Here is a 21,626-nt window from a genome sequence, read left to right as displayed (position 1 = left end):
GATGTTTGTTTTTGTCAATTGCTTTTTTTTGCATCTATTGAAATGATCATATGGTTCCTATCCTATCTTTCATAGGTGTGGTATATCATGATTTTCAGTTTGCCAATATTGAACCACTCTGGCATCCCAGGAATAAACCCACTTAATTGTGTTGAATGATTAATGTAATGTTCGATTTGGTTTGCCAGTATTTAGTCAAGAATTTTTGAATCCATGGTCATCAAGGGTATTGGCATGTAGTTTTCTTTCTTACTGAATTCTTTATCTGGTTTTAGTATCAGGGTAATTCTGTCCTCATAGAATGCATTTGTACTTTTCCTTCCTTTTGTGTTTTTTTGGACTAGTTTGACAATTATAGGAGTTAACTGTAGTTTAAGTTTTTTTGTAGAATTCACCTGTGAAGCCATCTGGCCCTGATCTTCTGTTTTTGGGATATTTTTGATTACTGATTGAATGTCTTTGGTGGTTATTGGTCTCTTCAAGTTTTCTATTTTTTCCTGTTTCATTTTTGGTAATTTTTATGTTTCTTGGAATTCATAATTTCTTCCAGGTTGTCCAATTTGTATGCATATAGTTTTTTTTAGCATACTCTATTACATTTGTTTTTATTTCTGTGGTGTTGGTTGATATGTCCTCTCTCTTATTTGTGATTTTATTAATTTGGGTTATTTATCTTTTTGGTATATCTCACTAGTAGGTTTTCAATTTTATTTATTTTTTCAAAGAAGTAGTTCCTGGTTTTGTTGATCTGTTGTATGGTTTTCTTAGTTTCTGCATCGTTTATTTATGCTCTAATCTTTATTATTTCCTTCTTTCTGCCAGCTTTAGGCTTCATTTGTTTTTCTTTTTTAGCTCCTTTAGGTGTAAGATTAGGTTTTTTCTTTGAGATTTTCTTCCTTCTTGAGGTTAACCTTTTTGCTATATACTTCTTTCTTAAGAACTCTTTGCTGCATCCCAAAATTTTGGACAATTGTGTTTTTATTATCATTTGTTTCCATGTGGTTTTTTAAATTATTTCTTCTTTGATTTCCTGGTTGACACATTCACTGTTTAGTAATATGTTGTTTAACCTCCATGTATTTTCGGTTTTTCCAAGATTTTTTTTATTGTGGTTCACTTCAGGTTTCATAACATTGTGGTCATAAAATATGTATGATATGATCTCAATCATTCTGTACTTGTTGAGGCCTGATTTTTGACCTAGTGTGTGATCTATTCTGGAGAATGTCCCATGTGCACTTAAAAATAATGTTTATTCTTCTGCTTTAGGATGGAATATTATCTATACATATGTGACGTCCATCTGGTCCAGTGTGTCATTCAAAGTCATTGTTTCCTTGTTCATTTCTGTTTAGATGATCTGTCCATTGATGTAAGTGTGGTGTTAACTTCCCCTACTATTTTTGTTTTATTAACAATGAGTTCCTTTATGTTTGTTATTAATTGTTTCATATATTTGGGTGCTCCCATGTTTAGTCCATAAATATTTACAATTCTTAGATCTTTTTGTTGGATTGTCCCCTTTATGATTTTATAGTGCACTTCTTTATCTCTTATTACAGGCATTGTTTTATAGGTTAATTTTTCTGATATATTTATTGCTCCTTTAGCTTTATTTTTATGCCCATTTGCAGATTAACTGTTCTTTGCATCAAGTTTGTTTCAGATCTTGTTTATTGTCCTCTTCATCTATGATTTATTCTTTTTTAAATCTTGTATATCTCTGGTAAGGTTCTCACTGATTTTATCTATTCTTTTCTCAAGCCCAGGGCATATCTTCATGATTGTTGCTTTACATTCCCTGTCAGGAATGTTACTTATATTTGTTTCACTTTCATCTCTTGCCATTAACTTACCTTGTTCTTTCATCTGGACCAATTTTTTTTAGTCTTTTCATTTTGTCTAAGTCTCTGCCTTCTTCTCTGTGTTAAAAAATGCAGTTATGTCTCCTGTTCTGAAAGTAATGGCCTTATGAAGAAGAGGTAATGTAGTGCCCAGATTGTGGTGCTTCCAGGAGTGTCTCCAGTGTGTGCTGCTCACACTCTGCTGTTCTTTTTCGGCTACTCTATCCTTCAGGCCAGTCATCTCCATAGGCTCTTTTTGTCTGCTTTGTGCATTGTTTGGTCTCTGACTGAATGTGGTCAGTTTTAACTAGCTGTCCTCTGCTCTCCTTGTGAAACCTGCTTGTGAGTCCTGACACCACTTTCACCAGAACTGAGATCCTGTAGAACTCTCTTGTTGGAAGATGTGGTGTGGTCAGGGGTTTGTGCTGTATTGGGAGAGGACCCCACTGTGCTTGGAGTGAGGCAAACTTCACTTAGAAGGGAGATCCTGCCAGATCAAAGCGGTGTGTGTGTGGGGGGTACATGGCCAGTGTAAGCATGTTAGGGAATCAGCGTTGTTGCTGTGCTGCTTTCCACAGTTGGCTTTTTTTTTAAAAAAATATTTTATTTTATTTTTTCCAATTTTATTTATTTATTTATTTATTTATTTATTTATTTATTTATTTATTTATTATGTTATGTTATGTTAGTCACCATACAGTACTTCATTAGTTTTTGATGTAGTGTTCCATGATTCATTGTTTGTGTATTACACCCAGGGCTCATTGCAATACATGCCTTCCTTAATATCCATCATGGGCTAACCCACCCCCCACCCCTCTCCCCTCTGAAACCGTCAGTTTGATTCCTGGAGTACATAGTCTCTCATGGTTTGTCTCCCTCTCCGATTTCCTTCCCTTCATTTCCCCCTTCCTTTTCCTAATGTCCTTCATGCTATTCCTTATGATCCACAAATATGTGAAACCATATGATAATTGTTTTTCTCTTCTTGACTTATTTCACTTAGGATAATCCCCTCCAGTTCCATCCATGTCCATGCAAATGGTGGGTATTCATTTTTTCTGATGGCTGAGTAATATTCCATTGTATATATGGACCACATCTTCTTTATCCATTCTTCTGTTAAAGGGCATCTCAGCTCCTTCCACCGTTTGGCTATAGTGGAAATTGCTGCTATGAACATTGGGGTGCATGTGCCCCTTCTTTTCACCACATCTGTATCTTTGGGGTAAATACCCAGTAGTGCAATTGCTGGGTCATAGCGTAGCTCTATTTTTAAATTTTTGAAGAATCTCCATATTGTTTTCCAAAGTGGCTGTACCAACCTGCATTCCCACCAAGAGTGTAAGAAGGTTCCCCTTTCTCCACATCCTCGCCAACATTTGTTGTTTCCTGTTTTGTTAATTCTTGCTATTCTAACTGGTGTAAGGTGGTATTTCAATGTGGTTTTGATTTTAATTTCCCTGATGGCTAATGCTGTTGAACATTTTTTTCATGTGTCTGTTAACCATTCGTATGTCTTCTTCAGAGAGGTGTCTGTTCATGTTTTCTGCCCATTATTTTATTTTATTTTTTTTTCAAATTTTTATTTAAATTCTTGTTAGTTAACATATAGCATAATACCAGTTTCAGGGGAATTTAAGGAGTCATCATTTACATATAACATGCAGTGCTCATCATAACAAGTGCCTTCCTTAATACCCATCATCCATCACCCATTAGCCCATGCCCCACCTACCTCCCTCCATCAGCCCTCAGTTTGTTTTCTATCTTTAAAGTTCTCTTATGGTTTGTTTCCCTCTCTCATTTTTTCCAATCTCATATGTTCATCTGTTTTGTTTCTTAAATTCCATATGTGAGTGAAATCGGATGGTTTGTCTTTCTCTGACTGAATTATTTCGCTTAGCATAATATAGTATAGCTCTATCCATGTCATTGCAAATGTCAAGATTTCATTGTCTTTGACAGCTGAGTAATATCCATTGTGTATATATACACCATGTTTTTATCCATTCACCAGTTGAGGGACATTTGGGCTCTTTCCACAGTTAAGCTATTGTTAATGCTGCTCTGAACATCAGGGTATATGTACCCCTTCAAATCAGTATTTTTGTATCCTTTGGATAAATACCTAGTAGTGCAATTGCTGGATCAGAGAATAGTTCTATTTTTAACTTTTTGAGGAGCCTCCATAGTATCTTCCAGGGTGGCTTCACAAGTTTGCATTCCCACCAAGAGTGTAAGAGGATTCACCTTTCTCAATATCCTGGCCAACATCTATTGTTTCCTGTGTTTTTCATTTTAGCCATTCTGACAGGTGTGAGGTGGTATCTCACTGTAGTTTTGATTTGTATTTCTCTAAATAATAAGTGAAGCTGAGCATCTTTTCATTTGCCTCATAGTCAACTCTATGTCTTCTTTGGAAAAGTGTCTATTCATATCTTCTGCCCATTTCATAACTGCCTTGTGTTTTGGATGTTGCGTTTGATAAGTCCTTTATAGATTTTGGATACTAACCCTTTATCAGATATGCCATTTGCAAATATTTTCTCCATTCCATAGACTGCCTTTTAGTTTTGTTGATTGTTTCCTTTGCTGTGCAGAAGCTTTTTATATTATGAAGTCCCAATAGCTCATTTTTGCTTTTGTTTCCTTTGCCTCCAGAGACATGTCTACTAGGAAGTTGTGACAGCCAAGGTCTAAGAGGTTGCTGTCTGTGTTCTCCTCTCAGATTTTGATGGTTTCCTATCTCACATTTAGGTCTTTCATCTATTTTGAATTTATTTTTGTATATTGTGTAAGAAAGTGGTCCAGTTTCATTCTTCTGCATGTTTCTGTCTAGTTTTCCCAACACCATTTGTTGAAGAGACTATCTTTTATCCATTGGATATTCTTTCCTGCTTTGTTAAAGATTAGTTGGCCCTATAATTATGGGTCCATTTCTGGGCTTTCTATTCTGTTCCATTGATCTATGTTTCTGTTTTTGTGCCAGTGCCATACTGTCTTGATGACTGTAGCTTTGTAGTATATCTTACAGTCCAGAATCGTGATGCCTCTAGCTTTGCTTTTCTTTTTCAGGATTGCTTTGGCTATTCGGTGTCTTTTGTGGTTCCATAAAAATTTTGGGATTGTTTGTGCTAGCTCTGTGAATAATGCTGTTGCTCTTTTTATAGGGATTGCATTAAAAGTGTAGATTGCTTTGGGTAATATAGGCATTTTAACAATGTTCTTCTAATCCATGGGCATGGAAAGTTTTTCCATTTCTTTATGTTCTGTTCAATTTCTTTCATAAGAGTTCTATAGTTTTTGGAGTGCAGATTTTTTATATCTTTGGTTAGGTTTATTCCTAAGTATCTAATTGTTTTTGGTGCAACTGTAAATGGGGTGGAGTCCTTGATTTCTCTTTCTGTTGCTTCATTATTAGTGTATAAAAATGCAAAAGATTTCTGTACATTCATTGTATATCCTGCAACTTTGCCAAATTCATGTATTAGTTATAGCAATTTTTTGGTGGAGTGTTTCGGGTTTCCTAAATAGATCATCATGTTGTCTGCAAATAGTGAAAGTTTGACATTTTCCTTCCTTATTTGGATGCCTTTTATTTCTTTTTGTTGACTGATTGCTGAGACTAAAACTTCCAGTAGTCTGTGAAATAGTAATGGTGAGAGTGGACTTCCCTGTCTTATTCCTGATTGTCGAGGAAAAGCTCTCAATTTTTCCACATTGAAGATGATATTAGCTGTGTGTCTTTCATATATGGCCTTTACCATGTTGAGGTATCCTCCATCTATACCTACTTTGTTGAGGGTTTTTATCAAGAATGGATGCTGTATTTTGCCAAATGCTTTTCCTGCATCTGTTGAGAGGATCATATGTTTCTTATCCTTTCTTTTATTGTAGTGGTGTATCATGTTGATTGCTTTGCGAATATAGAACCACCTCTGTAGCCCAGGAATAATTCCCACTTGACCATGGTGAATAATTCTTTTAATGTACTATTGGATTCAATTTACTTGTATCTTCATTAGAAATTTTGCATCCATTTTCATCAGGGGTATTGGCCTGTAATTCTCCTTTGGTGGGGGGGTCTTTGGTTTTGGAATCAAGGTAATGCTGGCCTCATACAATGAGTTTGGAAGTTTTCCTTCCATTTCTATTTTTTTTTTGGAGCAATTTGAGAATAATAGGTATTAACTCTTCTTTAAAAGTATGGTAGAATTCCCCTGGGAAGCCATCTGGTCTAGGACTTCTGTTTGTTGGGAGATTTTTGATTACTGTTACAATTTCCTTGCTGGTTATGGGCTTTTCAGATTTTCTGTTACTTCCTGTTTCAGCTTTAGTAGTTTTTAGGTTTCTAGGAATTTGTTCATTTCCTTTTTTTAAAAAGATTTTATTTATTTATTTGACAGAGAGAGAGGGAGAACACAAACAGGCAGAAGAGCAGGCAGAGGGAGAGGGAGAAGCAAACTCTCCACTGACTGGGGAGCCCAATATGGGGCTCGATCCCAGGACCCCAAGATCATCACCTGAGTGGAAGGCAGATGCCCAACCAATAGAGCCACCCAGGCACCCCAGAATTTGTTCATTTCTTCCAGAGTGCCCAGTTTGTGGGCATATAGTTTTTCATAATATTCTTTTATAGTTGTTTGTATTTCTTTAGTGTGGGTTGTTATCTCTCCTCTTTCACTCGTGATTTTATTTATTTGAATCCTTTCTCTTTTTGACAAGTGTGGCTAGGTGTTTATTGATTTTATTAATTCTTTCAAAGAATCAACTCTTAATTTCATTGATCTCTTCTACTTTTTTTTTGTTTGTTTGATTGTTTTTATATCGTTTATTTTTGTTCTAATCTTTTTTTCCCTTCTTCTGCAGGTTTTATGCTTCGTTTGCTGTTCCTTTTATAGCTCCTTTAGGTGTAAGGTTGTGTATTTGAGACTTTTCTTGCTTCTTGAAATAGGCTTGTATTGAAGTACACCTCCCTCTTAGAACTGCTTTTGCTGTATCCCAAAGGTTTTGGACTGTTGTGTTTTCATTTTCATTTGCTTCCATGTATTTTTAAAAATATCTTCTTTAATTTCCCGGTTAACCTATTCATTTTTTTTTTTTTTTGTAGGATGTTCTTTAACCTCCATTTATATGTGATCTTTCTAAATTTTTTCTTGTAGTTATGTTTCATACCATTGTGGTCTGATGATATGCATGGTTTGATCGATTTTCTTGTACTTGTTGAGGGTTAATTTGTGACCTAGTATGTGATCTATTTTTTTTAAATTTTATTATGTTATGTTAGTCACCATACAATACTTCATTAGTTTTTGATGTACTAATCCATGATCCATTGTTTTCATATAACACCCAGTGCTCCATGCAATACATGCCCTCCTTAATACATATCACCAGGCTATGTGATCTATTCTTGAGAATGTTCCATGTGTACTTGAATTATGTGTATTCTGCTGCTTTAGGATGAAATGCTCTGAATATATCTGTTAAGTCCATCTGGTCTAGTGTGTCATTCAAAGCCATTATTTCTTTGGTGAGTTTCTGCAGGTGGCTTTGTGTTTATGCTTAGGTTTGGGTGAGGGAAATGGCACCATTCAGCTCCTTTGTTCCAGGGGAACAAATGCTGCCTCTCAGGGTCAAGCTCAGAGAAAAGCGAATAATCACCACCCTGTGTACCCCAAACATTTTTCAGATCACTGTTTTCCTGCAGTCTGCCCCTCGGTTCTTTGCCTACCTTTCCTCCAGGAGCAGAGCTGTGCCTTGGGGGCTCTATCCCAGCCAAGCAAGCTGACCTTTAAAACTCCAGGCTTTAAGCCCTCCTGGTTGCAGGAACTCAAGAAATTCAGCTCCTTTCAGCCAACGGCTTTGGGGAAATGTTCTCCTTGTGTGTTCCTCTGTGTGCTCCTCTTTCTCTCTTGCCCTTACCATGACCAGGGCTCTTTCTTTTCTGCTGCACCTGCAATAAATTTCTCCCCTAAGTCACGTCTCTTCACTTCCTACCTTCTTCAATGTGGCCTCTTTTCTATATTTAGTTGTTGAGTTTGTTCTGTCAGTCTTCAGGTCTATTTCTGTGTGTGTGTGTGTTTTGGATGGTTTGATAGTTATCTTGTGTTCGTGGGGTTAGACAAGCCTGGTGTCCCCCTACTCCACTTCCATCTTCCTCTACTACCAAGTTTATTATTTTTTGTTCCTATGTACATTATTATTTTTTAAAAGATTTTATTTATTTGTCAGAGAGAGAGAAAGAGCAAGTGAGCACAAACATGGGGAGCAGCAGGCAGAGGGAGAAGGAGGCTCCCCATTCAGCAAGGAGCCCAATGTGGGACCCGATCCCCAGGACCCTGGGATCATGACCTGAGCCGAAGGCAGCTGCTTAACTGACAGAGCCACCCAGGCATCCCCCTATGTATGTTATTATGATTTTAGAATACCCTCATATCTACAAAAAAGCAGCATTGTCTGGAATGCTTAAAAATTTTAGTAATGTAACTATGCATCCAGACAGAGATTGCTTAGCCTTTTTGGAGGGTCCAATGGATAGTCACTCTCAGATACTTATAGCTCAAATGGTTCATTACTGTTGTGTGGCTCCAAAATTAGAGAGCATGGCACAGCGTGTGTGGCAGTTTTTATAACAGATTTTTTTTGCGGGCCCCATTCAAAAGATGGTGATTTGTAGATATTAGATATAAAGCACAAAGCAGAATACCCCAGCAATCATTAACATTTTCAATGTCCAAAATGTTCACTTAGGTGTTCGGCATCATTTTTCATTATAAAGGGGATGAAGAAACAAGTTTTGATTGCCTGAAGGACAAATTGTAACAAGGAAATGCTTAGCATGTCTCACTCCTTGTTGCTTCTATTTTCTTGCTGATGTGACATATAAATTAGAAACGTCTACTTAGTCTTACACATAGGCATGTTACAGCTAAATTTGCAAAAATTGCTCTTTACCCAAAACCTACCTTACCAGAGATAAGAAAGTAGCCACAGCAGTCATCGTTCCAATTTCTGAAGACTGAGAATTGATCATAACTCAGGAGGGAATTGAAACTGTGCCCCATATGGTTAATAAGTTTGAAACTAGCAGAAAGCTTACAGCTTGTTTTTCAGAGAACTATTTCTCTCTAATCAGCCATCATGTCTTTTCAGACCCTACTAACAAATCCACCCCCCGTCTTTGCAGAAGCCTGGACTCAAGATCAAATGATATGATTCCAGCCTATGAATAAGCAAGGCCCTGAATTTCTTTCCTTAGATAAAGATCCTAAGACCCAGTCCAGTTCATACAGCTCTCTGAGCATACCCATAGCCCCACCTTCTTGTCTTAAGATAACCTCCTGACTTCAGGGGTGAATTTTGCCTCCTTCTGATAGTAAGTCTCCACCCCAAATTGAACATGTTATATATGTTACATATATGTCTGCTCAATGCACATGCTACATCTTTCCTCATGAATAGTCATAAATTTCTCCACACTTTTCATCAATATGTGTGCAATCTCAATGCCTATGATCATGAAAAAACAAACAAACAAACAAACAAACAAAAACTTGTTCTTTCCCCATTCCAGGAGGCAGATTTAAGGCCTTATTCATTTGGTTTGTCTCAATTAAACTCTTTACTTGCTGCCTACCTGATGTTTCAGTGATTGACTTTGCTGTACATCAGGTAGACAGACTCGAGTTTGGTTATATGAGTATTATAAATATTGCCTACATAGTACTAAGAATCATTACTTGGTAAGTAGGCTCTGGAATTTTGTTGGGGTTTCTTGGCTACCCTTTCTAGGGAATGTGTGATACCATAGCCTGAATTGTTGAGATAGAGGCTCCTGATTGCCAATAATCAGGGCATCAAGTATGTAGTGAAAATTTTGGAAATCAAAGTGTAGAAGCACTTGCACTAAATTCTGACCTATCCAATTTTGGCAAATGTCAGTGAGTTTAGGCAACCCTAAAGGAGTATAAGGAACATAATTGGAGACATTTTTACTTGCATGCAAAAAGATCTTGGACTTTTACACATCTTTCAACCTCTTACTTATTACCTGTGCTTCTTTTAAGTCTTTGACCTGTAATTTTCATTTTTCCTCCTGGGATTGTATTCACTCAGGAGGAGACAGGGAGACTGGTGGGAGAGTGATTTATGTGTTCCACTAACACTTCTCTACATGTGGCTGAATCTCATTTGGGCCTTATGGAGCAGGGAAATACAAGCATCTGTTCCTGCTATATACTCAGATTTAGAGGTAACACCCAGAGTACACAGAATTTGCCCCCAAAATTTCACTGATTCTGCTTTTTTTGTTTGATTATAGAATCATGTTTTGAGCATCCCTATCTAACAGAGCCATAGAAGTTTGATTTTCTCTCTTTGCCAAAATTTTCTGGCATATTTAGATGGGTGCATATAAAGTTTGATCTTCATTGTGGACAGGGAACCACCAGCTCTCATCTTGCAACCACTTCTCCAATTCCTCTTCATTTAAAGAGGGAAGAGTATTTATTCATAGCTTGTCTGTAATTCACCACCAATTCACATAAATTACCTTCAAATTCCATTAATTATCTGGTGAGGTCTTCATTCTTCCTCTTACAGAAAGCCATGCTTCTATCAGCATCCTATCCTCATTGCTACAAGTATCAAGAACTGTGAAGATTATAAAATTATTTGTGAGCTAATGATGTAATCTGCCATTGTTTCTTGGGTGCCCGAAGAAAACATGAGACTTCTGAGTCAGAGACAAAGGGTAGTTCATTATTTGCAGTAATAGCAATTGTCTGAATATCAGCATTTTTATCCTAGAAAACTGAGTCCCACTTTCCATAGGGTGATGCAAATTTGTCACATGACACTACATATAAGGTAGGTTGCATTACAATGGAGGAAACCTCCGTGTGGAAACTTCAGACTTTTATAATGAGCAGGAAGCATCCTTTCTGTTTGTTCTTGAAGAAGACAATATTTTATTGGAAAAAGCATTCCTGTACTTTGCTCCAGAGGGAATCACTCTCTAACTTCCAAACATTCTAAGCAAACTTGCTCTTTACTTCAGAGAGAGATCCTGTCTTTATCTTCCAAAGCAGTTTCCCATTCAAACATCTTCCAAAGATAGCTTTTAAAAAAAGAACAGTCAGTGTCTTGCTTGCAAAATGTGCAAAAACATATGAGATACATACAAAATTGCCTTCCATCAATATACAAGAGTGAAATTGCTGGAAATATGCCATCTTGAAAATCACTAGATAATGGCAAATTTCTCTCTGATTAAACACTCACCTACAGCGGATGGAATATGCCACTTGTTTAACTGGTCAATACATATTTTCCAACTTCACATATGCTGTTGATCTGATGTGTGTGAAAACATGTTATTTTAATTACCATTTTTGTATTTGATGATGAGATTCATATAGTCAACAGATATATATTAAGCACCTACTATATTCCAGGTACTCTCATAGGAACTTGAAATACATTGGTGAGTACAAAGCAAGGAAAATCATGCACTTTCAAGGATTACATTCTGGTAGGAAAACAATATATATATTAACTAAGTAAATTATATAGTATGTTAGAAGATGACATATGTTATAGAAAAGATACAATAAGGTAATGGGGAGCAGATTAAGATAATATATGTTTTTTGATCATGTGATCTCTTTGTGAATTGCCTGTTCATATTTTTTGCCAAGTTTCCTATGGACTGTTTGTTTTTTTATCATTGAATGTAGTTTTGTTATTTCATTCATTTTAACTATCAAAATTTGTAGCTTAATCTCATTTTATTCCACTTTGCATATGATGGTTTTTGAAATTTTGCATATTTTAAAATATGCAATATGAAAATGAATAAAATGTATAGGAATATGAAAACATGTCTATTTTAAAATAATCAAATTTATTAGATTTTTCCTTTAATACCTGTGGTGTTTTTTGTCTTGAAATGAAATCTTACGCATTTTCATAGGAAAAAATATAAATATCAACTTCTATTTTGTATTTTATTTTTTAAATTTTTTAAATTTCTTAAGAATATTTTATTTATTTATTTGACAGAGAGAGAGAGATAGGGAGAGCAGGAACACAAGCAGCGGGAGTGGGAGAGGGAGAAGCAGGCTTCCTGCTGAGCTGGGAGCCCTATGTGGGGTTTGATCCCAGGACCCTGGGAACATGACATGAGCTGAGGGGAGAAGCTTAATGACTGAGCCACCCAGGTGCCCCTTCTATTTTATATTTTTAAAGTTTTATAAGTGTTACTTTCCAAATTGAAGTATTACCTTTTTTTCCCACTTGGAATGTATTATCTGTGTTAGGGGTTTATTTTTTGGCATATGACAAAAAAATTGTTGCAGCATCATTTATTGAATAAAATGTCTTTTCATCATTCATGTGAAATGTCACTTTTATTATGATTCAAGTTTCCTATATGCAAACTTATTTCTAGGGCTTTCCACTGTTTTGTTAGTATATTTGAACTCCCTTTTTCCATCTTTGAATTCCATACACATTACTTTCCAGAGTTGCCAGAGTGATCCTGTTCAAATATGAGACAAATTAAGTCGTGCTTATGCTAAAAATACTCAAATGGCTCCCCATCACATTCAGTGTATAAGCCAAATTTCATTCTAGGACCTTAAAGTCTCTAAGCTATCTGCTTCTCCCAGATCCACATCACTTCTCTGAACTCACTTTCTGATATTCTCTACCTTGTTCAATCAGTTTCAGCAATGCTGGTATCCTCAGTATTCCTTGAACATGCCAAGATTACTCCTGGCTGGAGCCTCAACACTTGCTGTTGTTCTATGTGGAATGTTCCTTACCCAGATAGCCACAGGGCCAGTTCTCTAATTGCTTTCAGGTCTTTACTCCAAAGTCATGTTCTCAGTGAGACCTTCTCCGGACTCCCTATTGGTATAATTTCAGCTTTTAACCTGAAGTTCCTATTTTCCATTCCTTGTCTTATTTATTTTTTCTTCTTAACACTTACCACTTTGAAAATACTTTGTATTTTACTTATTGTATCTTGGCTACTATCTGTCTCCCACACTAAAATGTAAGTCTCATGAGGTTAAGATTATTTTATTTATTTTTTTTGTTCATTACTATATCATCAGTACCTGTCCCTAGAAGACTCCCTGGCAGAGAGCCCACCTAAAATAAGTATTGGAGGACAAAGATAAAACAAATGAATTCAAAGGCAAATGGGGAGAAAGTAAGGCAAAAGGGAGGCTAGGCAGTTTCCCATGGATCTAGCTCCAAAACTGTAAAGGCAAATGCCTCTAGGGGACAACTGGGATTTTTATTGGAGTGAAGCAGGCCAACTAGAGGTATGGCCAAGCTGAGAGAGCATTCAGAGTCTAAAATGGGCTGAGCCCTTCCTCACACCCACCTGCATGTATCCTTGCTGGAATATGGGCTCTAATCCTCAGTTTATTGCTTTTTTTTTTTCAGGCAGGTCAGAATTATGGATTTTTTAATGTGAAATTTCCCACATGTCTCAGTAGCTAATTTAAAAATAACAAATGAAAACATCAGGATCAAACAAAACATGATAGCTGGCTGAAATTGGCCAATGGGTGGCCAGCAGGTATTTTGTCAGACTGAATTTTGTGATGTATGAAAGAAAACTAATGCCTGCTATGCTGAGGTGGGCTTGCTTTTTGTATTTCTTGAAGCAAACAGCTTCAGGTTATGTTGGGTGGAAAGAATGAAATGGAATTACCACCTTTTGACTTCTGGAAGCTCTCTGCCTCTCCCTCTCCCTCCTATGCATGGAGTTAGGGAAGGCTGGGCAGTGGGGTCACCTTATATCTTCTTCGAGGGCAGGGGTATATTTTAGTGAAGTGTGAGGTAGGGAAACCAGAGAGAGGGTTTTGAAGGAAACTTCCACAGCAGGACTGGAGAAAGGCAAGGAGGGAGGAGAAAAAGAGAACACAGACCCAATGTGTCAGGACACAGTATTTCTGAGGGACTTTATTGGGATTATTTCACCCTCTCCCCACAATCCACCACCCCTCTATGTGGCATTATACAGTTGAAGGAGTTAGTTATACAAAGTCACAACTCCCAGCCCAACTGCTCCATGCCATTCATCTCACCTGGAAACAGAACTGCGCAAACTTCCATGGGCAAGACTGGCCAGGATGTACCTGTGAAGGGTCGGTAGCCACCAGCTTTGTCAGGGTATAGCCTGAATGGGGCTTCTGGAGGCAGCAGACCTCCATTCAGTGAAGCATTGGGTGGAGCCACCTGTGGTTTCAGGCAGCTGCTGAGAGAAGCATGGACTGTCAAGTACTCCCCATGTCCTGGAGAGAAACATTAGGCTTAATCCTCTGATGCCCCTCCTCTATAGGGAGGCAAGGCACAGTCCAGTAGGGGAAAGAACAGCGAGGGGACTCCTGTACCTGTGTTCAGCAAGGTTCCTTTTTTTTTTTTTTTTGATAAAATACTTTCCAATCCCAAGGTGGCACATCTCTTAAGTCCTGAGCACCCCGCTGACCCATTCCCCACAAGAACAGTTTATCCAGCATAGGGGGATGAACCAAGAATTTCAGGTCCAAGATTTACTGCACCTGGGTCCTCTGGGAAAAGTGAGGAGGTTGTTCACAGCCCCCTGCTCATGGGGTGTCAGGTCAGTGTGTTTAGGCTAAGGTTTAGGGTTCTACTCGGCAGGTGTGGCATGAGCTCCCTGAAGTAGGAAAAGGCTTTTAGGTATAAAGTTGGCTCCTGCTTAACTTTTGAGTCATCCTTGTCAAAATGCCATTCTAGGGAACTTCCAATCCATTTGGTTCTTTGACAACTGTCACATCCTTTCTGCACAGAGCCAGGGAGAACAATGTGGATACTGCCAGAAGTCCAACTTTTTCCTGGGCCTCCCCATCTCTCACGAGCCCCACTCCCCATACCTCCTTTTCTGTGTTCTCACTTCCTCTATCAGTCTTTCTCTGTGGAATTCTTTCTTCCTCAGTGTTCCTCCCCTTCTGGCTCCTTACTCATGCAGAGACCCTCCTTTTGAGTATCCTTTAGCCCCTCTCCAGATTCCTACCAAATTGTTTCTCCCCCTCGCTCTGGACCTCTTCAAAGCTTCTTTGTCTCCCTTTCTTCTCAAGGTATTCTGTTTTCCTCTAAGCCCCAAGACCTCACTCTCTCTGTTAATTCTCCACCCCCTCCCAGTTGGGTGCCTCTCTCTTAGGTCATCTCTCCCCCAGAGAGCCTCTCCATTTCTGGCTCTGCCCCACCTCTTCCTAAGCAGTCACCTCCCCTTCTCCCTCCCCCCAGAGGCCATCTCTAGTTCCTTCTCCTCCTCCCTCTCTAGACCAGATCAGCTAATTCTTATTCCTTTTTTAGATGACTAATTATGATAGTAGCCTAAGTTTATCCATAGCCTGCATTTACAGCTGTCCCTTTCATGCTCCATCCACCAAACACACCCAATCTTTTCAACAAGACAAATTCCTTACACAGTATGTCATGTCCATATACAATTGTATTTTTCAGAACAAGTAACAGTTATGCTGGTTAAGATTTTGGGTTAAAAGGGATCCTTAAGTTTAAATGCACTGAAAAGTAACATTTTTGTGTGTATCCAAAACATATTTTTGCCTCCACAAATGTGGCAAAGTTTACCCTAACAGTTAGGACTTTTTCACCAAATCATAGACATAGATATGGAAATCATCATCAAACTTGATGAAATACACAGAGGGTTTGGCTTTGACTTGGTGAATGACCTTGCCTGTCCTTTTGGAGCCATCTTCTTTGGTATATTCCACATGTTTACCTATGAGGCCATCTATAACTCCTTCTGGCTCCCTCTCTGCTGGAGGAGACTCACTGGACTCTGGCATGATACGGAGGTCTCCTTCTCTGTAATCATCTAGAAGCTGGTACATGTATAAAACAGGATCCTTCTCATAGGTAATATAAAACCAGGCTTTCATGATAGGTGCTTGGGCTAAGACCATTCCCCTCCATTCATCCTTAGAACCATGCTCACCCTCAAACATATGTTCCACAGCTTTACCAATTATGGTATTTGCAAGGTGCACATCTCTGACTCGAGAAAATGGCACCTTATCAGGAAGGATTTTAAGCTTTAAAATCCTTTCATCTCTGTGAAGTTCCAGTCCATAGACACAGTCAATTCCATCATATTTGACCAGATAAAGAGAGGGATTGATAGGCACCTGATCCAGAACGGTTCCTTTCCACTGAGTGATGGGCTCATCACCTTCCTTCCATCCATGTGAAATTCTGCAGCCCACTATGTTCCTTCGAGGCTGGGATGAAGGTCTGCCCCTCTGTTTCTTTTGACAGGTCTTTTTCTTCCTCATATTTGCAGATCTGATGTGATGATCAACAGTTTCCCTGGTTTGCTGCCCTGCAGCTGCTTTTTTGTGAAGGGTCTTCATACCTGCAGGAGGTGGAAAGAGGCTAGGGAGAAATATTTGGTGTATTATAGTGTGAGCTTTTTTCCCTCTGTATTGCAAATTCCCTGGGCACCACGTACATTCTGCCCAAGTTATTCAGATGTGTCCAGCAGGAATACTGGCTATCAAGATGCTATTGCATATTTGCCTTCAGTGCCCTCCCTCCAGGCTTCTTTGGCTGTGCTGCAGGATTAGAGAGGAGGTGGTTGTGGTGGTTATAGTGGTTTGAGGCCCCAGATAGAGGGAGTAGGCTCTTTTGCATAATGCCTGATCCTCTGTTGTCATCCTAGAGCCCCCATCCCAAACACAAATATTTACCATTTCTTAGCCCCCACGCCATTACTCCATTTCTACTAATGTTGTCACTCCCCTTGTCCCCTTCCTATTGCCATCTATTCTTCATCCCTTTTGCCTCCCATCCCCATGCCTGGTGTTCATCTCTCCTTCATGTTTCTTCCTGGTCATCCCCATATTCCTGTTGAGCGCCTACAACAAATGTATTTTCATGCCTGGCTACTTTTGTACATCATTCAGGTGCTCTTCAGCTCCCCCCAACACACATACCACAGTTCCCAAATTACCCTTCTTAGTCTCCCTCATCACCCATCGGAGCACCGACCCCAATTTTCCCGCCGGGCACCCACCAACCCCCAACCTCCAGTTTTCTAGTCCAGGGCCCACCTCCCCAAGTCCGGGGATCGCGGCCCTCACGTGCCCAAATGGGACACCTTGCAGCGCTGCCTCCGCTGTGAGCCAGTGGTGAAAGAGGATCAGCAGGCGATGAGCGGAGTGCTTGCACGAGCTGAGAGGGGAGGATCCGTAGACGGGAAGCGTGTGTTGGAGGGCAGTGAGGAAGGTGAAGCGGATTGATGCGGTGTCCCCAGCACTCGGCTCACGGCTCACGGGCCCTCAGCCTCACTGTTGGCGGCAGCTGCACTGCCACATCTGGCTCCCACCAGCCTCTGCCGCCGCCGCAGTCTCCTCCCTCTTCCCGTAGCGCAGCTTCCTGCCAGGAGAGAGGCCTCCCCTTCCTGCCAAACACCGCACTCCCCCACCCCATCCCCAAGACTCACACCCACCACTGCCTTGGACCTGGGAGGCTCTCCTTGGCTCCCAGCTCCGCCCCTTTCCAAAGTAGGGAGCCTCTGGGCCCACAATCCCCCGCCCCCGGCGCCCCCTCTTCAGTTCAGGGCCCCTAGTCTTCTCACCACAGCCCCCACCTCAGTGCCCTTACCCCATCTGCTTCCATCTTCCAAGAATCTGCCCTTTCTTTTCCCCGTGCCCTTCTGGAGTTATTCTTTATATACCGAAACCTGCCTTTCCTGTCATTAAAAAGGATTTGAAGTAGGACGAGAGAAACGCGCCTCAATCTGCCATCCTGACCCAATATCTATATAATTTTTAGTATCTGGTCATTACCAGACTTTACATCTTGAGGATATTTTTCTTTTTTCCTCTCTTTTTAAATTCTTCCACTGATTACAAAAGAATTGCATGCACAGTGTGGAAATCGTGTAAAATTCAGAGAATTCATTTGAATAAAACAATCCACCTTAAATCCACTTCTCATTCTCCAAGTTTTGCAGCAAAATATTAGCACTCTTTATTTCCTTCATCTTTTTTCTAATCTCTTAGAAATCTGGGGGGCGCCTGGGTGGCTCAGTCGTTAAGCGTCTGCCTTCTGCTCAGGTCATGGTCCCTGGGTCCTGGGATCCAGCCCGGTAGGGCTCCCTGCTCAGCAGGAAGCATGCTTCTCCCTCTCTCACCCCCCCCCACGCTTGTGTTCCCTCTCTCGCTGTGTTTTTCTCTGTCAAATAAATAAATTAAATCTTAAAAAAAAACTTTTTAAAAAAAGAAAGAAATCTGGGATCAGTTTGCAAAGTGTACCAGCATGTACAAGAGATTGATTTGCTCTGGATCCTCCTCAGCATTTGGTATTGTCACGATTTTATTTTTTATTAGCCACACTCATTGGTGTACACTAACCAGTTGCATTGTGGTCTTAATTTGTATCTCCTTAGTGATTAATGATGCTGAACATCTTTTCATAAACATGTTTGTCATCTGTATATTTTCTTTGTTAAAGTGTCTTTTCTGAATATTTGCCTTTAAAAAAACCCTGGGTCCATGTTTTCTTATTCTAGAGTTTTGAGGGTTTCATCTATGTGATTTGTAAATATTTTTCTCCCTTTCTGTGGCTTGTACTTTTAGACCTTTAACTGTATTCTTCACAAAGCAGAAGTTTTTAATTGTGATGAAGTGCCATTATTTTTTTTATTTTATGGATTCTGCTGTGGGTTCTATGTCTAAAGCTCTTTGCCAAACCAATGTAGATTTTCTCTAGTGCTTTCTTCTGTAAATTTTAGAATTTTACACTTTACATTTAGGTCTATGGCCCATTTTGAATTAACTCTTGTTTAAGGTATGAGGTTGTATTGAAATTTGTTTCTCTGCAAATAGTTGTCTAGTTTTCTGATACTATTTGCTAAAAAGTCTATCCTTTCTTCTTTGAATTGCCTTTGCCCCTTTGTCCAAAATCAGTTGACTACATTTGTGTACATCTATTTTGACCCTTTCTATGTTGTTCCACTGAACAAGTGGTCTATCTTTTCACCAAAATCCTCTTTTTTCCCCCCAGCTTTATTGATACATGGTTGACAAAAACATGATACATATTTGGGTTGTATAACATGATTTTTTAAAGGTATGCAATATGGTATTTTAATATATGTATATTTTGTGAAAGAATTACTGCAATCAAGTCAATTAACATATTCATCATCTCACATAAACTCCCCCCCTTTTTTTTGTAATAACCCACTCTCTCAATTACAGAGCTTTAGAATAAGTCTAGAAATTGATAGTGTGACTTTTCCAATGTTATTTTCTTCTCTACTCCTTTAATATACATGTTTGGCTCTTCTATTTTACCCTGACTTTATGTACATATTTTAGAATGAGCTTGTTGATATCTACAAAACTCTTGATGGATTTTGTTCAGTCTCTAGATCAGACTGGGAAGAACTGATGTCCCAACACTATTAGTATTCTAACTAATCATCGTTATATCTCTCCATTTACTTAGGCTTTTGATTTCTTTCATCAGTGTTTTATATTTTTCTGCACACAGATCCTGCACATATTTTATTAGATTTATTCTTAAGTACCACATTTTTGGTGCTAATATGAATGTAATTTTTAATAATCTTATATCATTTGTTTAGTATTTGTATATAGAAATGTCACCAACTGTTGTATATTGGCTCTATACCCTGCAAAATTGTTGAACTCATTTATTAGCTTTAGGAGGTTTTTTTTGCAGATACTTTGGGATTTTCTACATAGACAATCATATGGTCTGTAAACGGAGAGAGATTTTTTTTTTGAGAGTTTTATTTTTTACTTACAAATATGTAGGCCTTTTTGAGGAGTCTTCTATAATCAATTTCCTTTTTTTTCTCTTTTGATTTTATTGCTATTATTTATGTGAGTATAAAATACCTTAAATGGAGACTTAATAAAATTATGAGTTTTAAGATAGCATTTTATGAAACGTACATTATATACATGAGAATCATGGGATTGGACAGAATTTCAGAGGTCAAATTGTCAAACCGCACTTCTGCCTGTGTTGTTACCTCCATTTTTAGCCACTTTCTAGCTATGTTCAGTTACAGTTGGAGCCGATGACAATGGATAAGTTGGAACTTTTCCTTCCTTCAGGGCAAAATCACCTGACTTAGGAGGTACAGGGTCCCCATTGAGGCCTAACCCAGCCCTGTTATACCATAAGAATTTGACCTCTCTTGGGCTATTTCCTCTTACCACTGTCACCTAGCAGAACTGCCATGAGACAAAGTTATAGGATCCAGCTGTCATTCCAGGACCTGCTGCAAGAAGCAAGGCAATAAAGTGGGGAATACCAGAGCTGTCATGCAGCACCTCTTGTCCCGGATATCTCTCTGCTTTTCTTCACATCATCATCATCATCATCATTTTCCTCATCTCCGCCATCATTAGTGTCTTTATTTCTTATCCCAACTTCTCTCTCTCTTTGCACTTTAGATTTTTCTTTCCTTTTTTCCTCCCTCCTATTAACCTGGCTTGCATTTCCAGTATGATGCTGAAATGTGGTGGTGAGAGAGGTCATTCTTACTATTTTTAAATATTCAGTCTTTCATGATTAAATATGATGCTATAGATTATTTATGGATGTCTTTTATCATGTTAAGGAAGTTCCATTCTATTTGTTGTTTGCTGAAAGGTTTTATTGCAAATATATGTTGAATTTTGTCATATGCTTTTCCTCCATTAATTGAGATACTAATACACTTTTTATTTCCTTGGTTGTAAGGAGAATTGATTTCATTGATTCTTATAACAGCTTTATTGAGATATAATACATATACTATAAAATTCACCTTTTAAAATTATGTAATTCAGTGGCTTTAGTATTTAAAGGATTGGGCAACCATAACCACACTTAGTTTAAGAAAATTTCCATTACCCCAGAAAGAAACTTTGCACCCATTTGCAGTCACTGACCATTTCTCAGCAGAACCCAAAGCAATAGGCAACCACAAATCTACTTTCTGTCTCTATAGATTTGTCTATTCTAGTCATTTTACATAGATGAATCATAAAATATGTGATATTTTGTGTCTGGCTTCTTTCATTTAGCAAAATGTTTTCCAAGGCTCATCCATTTTGTAGCACTAATTTTATTTCCAAAGAAATATCCATTCTACAGATATACCATATTATTTACTTATTCATCAGTTGATGGACTCTTGGGTTGTCTCTACATTTTGGCTATTGTGAATAGCATTGTTATGAACATTCACATACAAGTATTTATGTAGACACAATGTTTACATTTCTCTTGAGTATACACCTAGGAAAGTTATATAGTAACCTAGTGTTTAACATTTTATTTTTTTATTTTTTATTTTTGTAGTTTTTAATTTTATTATGTTATGTTAGTCACCATATAATACATCATTTGTTTTTGATGTAGTGATCCACAATCCATTGTTTTCGTATAACACCCAGTGCTCCATGTAGTACGTGCCCTCCTTAATACCCATCACCGGGCTAACCAATCTCCCCTCCCCCCTCCCCTCTAAAACCCTGTTTGTTTCTCAGGTCCATAGTCTCTCATGGTTCATCTCTCCCTCCAATTCCCTCCACCCATTTTTCCCTTCCTTCTCCTAATGTCCTCCATGTTATTCGTTATGTTCCACAAATAAGTGAAACCATATGATAATTGACTTTCTCTGCTTTACTTATTTCACTTAGCATACTCTCCTCCAGTCCCATCCATGTTGATGTAAAAGTTGGG

At 38.6% G+C, this 21,626-nt stretch overlaps 1 protein-coding gene across 4 annotated transcripts; it reads right to left on the bottom strand.

The window, feature by feature from the left end:
• Positions 1–15,324: 15,324 nt before the first annotated feature.
• On the bottom strand, positions 15,325–17,345 carry LOC102734390 (spindlin-2). 4 transcript variants are annotated; one of them, XM_031034897.2, is made up of 2 exons: positions 16,967–17,345; positions 15,325–16,269 (listed from the first exon to the last, which is right to left on the bottom strand). In XM_031034897.2, exon 2 carries the CDS (start codon positions 16,265–16,267, stop codon positions 15,491–15,493), a length of 777 nt encoding a protein of 258 aa, XP_030890757.1. In that variant the 5' UTR covers positions 16,268–16,269; positions 16,967–17,345; the 3' UTR covers positions 15,325–15,490. The 4 variants fall into 4 exon arrangements, with proteins under 4 accessions (XP_030890757.1, XP_030890758.1, XP_030890754.1 ...); XM_031034898.2 differs by having other exon boundaries at positions 17,014–17,345; XM_031034894.2 differs by having other exon boundaries at positions 15,325–16,289; positions 16,967–17,340.
• Positions 17,346–21,626: the final 4,281 nt, after the last annotated feature.

This window comes from Leptonychotes weddellii, chromosome X (assembly GCF_054177405.1).
Source record: "Leptonychotes weddellii isolate Sample4059 chromosome X, ASM5417740v2, whole genome shotgun sequence".
Classification (NCBI taxonomy): Eukaryota; Metazoa; Chordata; class Mammalia; order Carnivora; family Phocidae; genus Leptonychotes; species Leptonychotes weddellii.
This window is presented reverse-complemented; position numbering and strand designations above follow the sequence as displayed.

Excerpts from the sequence above, each read along its gene's own strand:
- LOC102734390 (XM_031034897.2), bottom strand. The coding sequence starts at position 16,267 with ATGAAGACCCTTCACAAAAAAGCAGCTGCAGGGCAGCAAACCAGGGAA.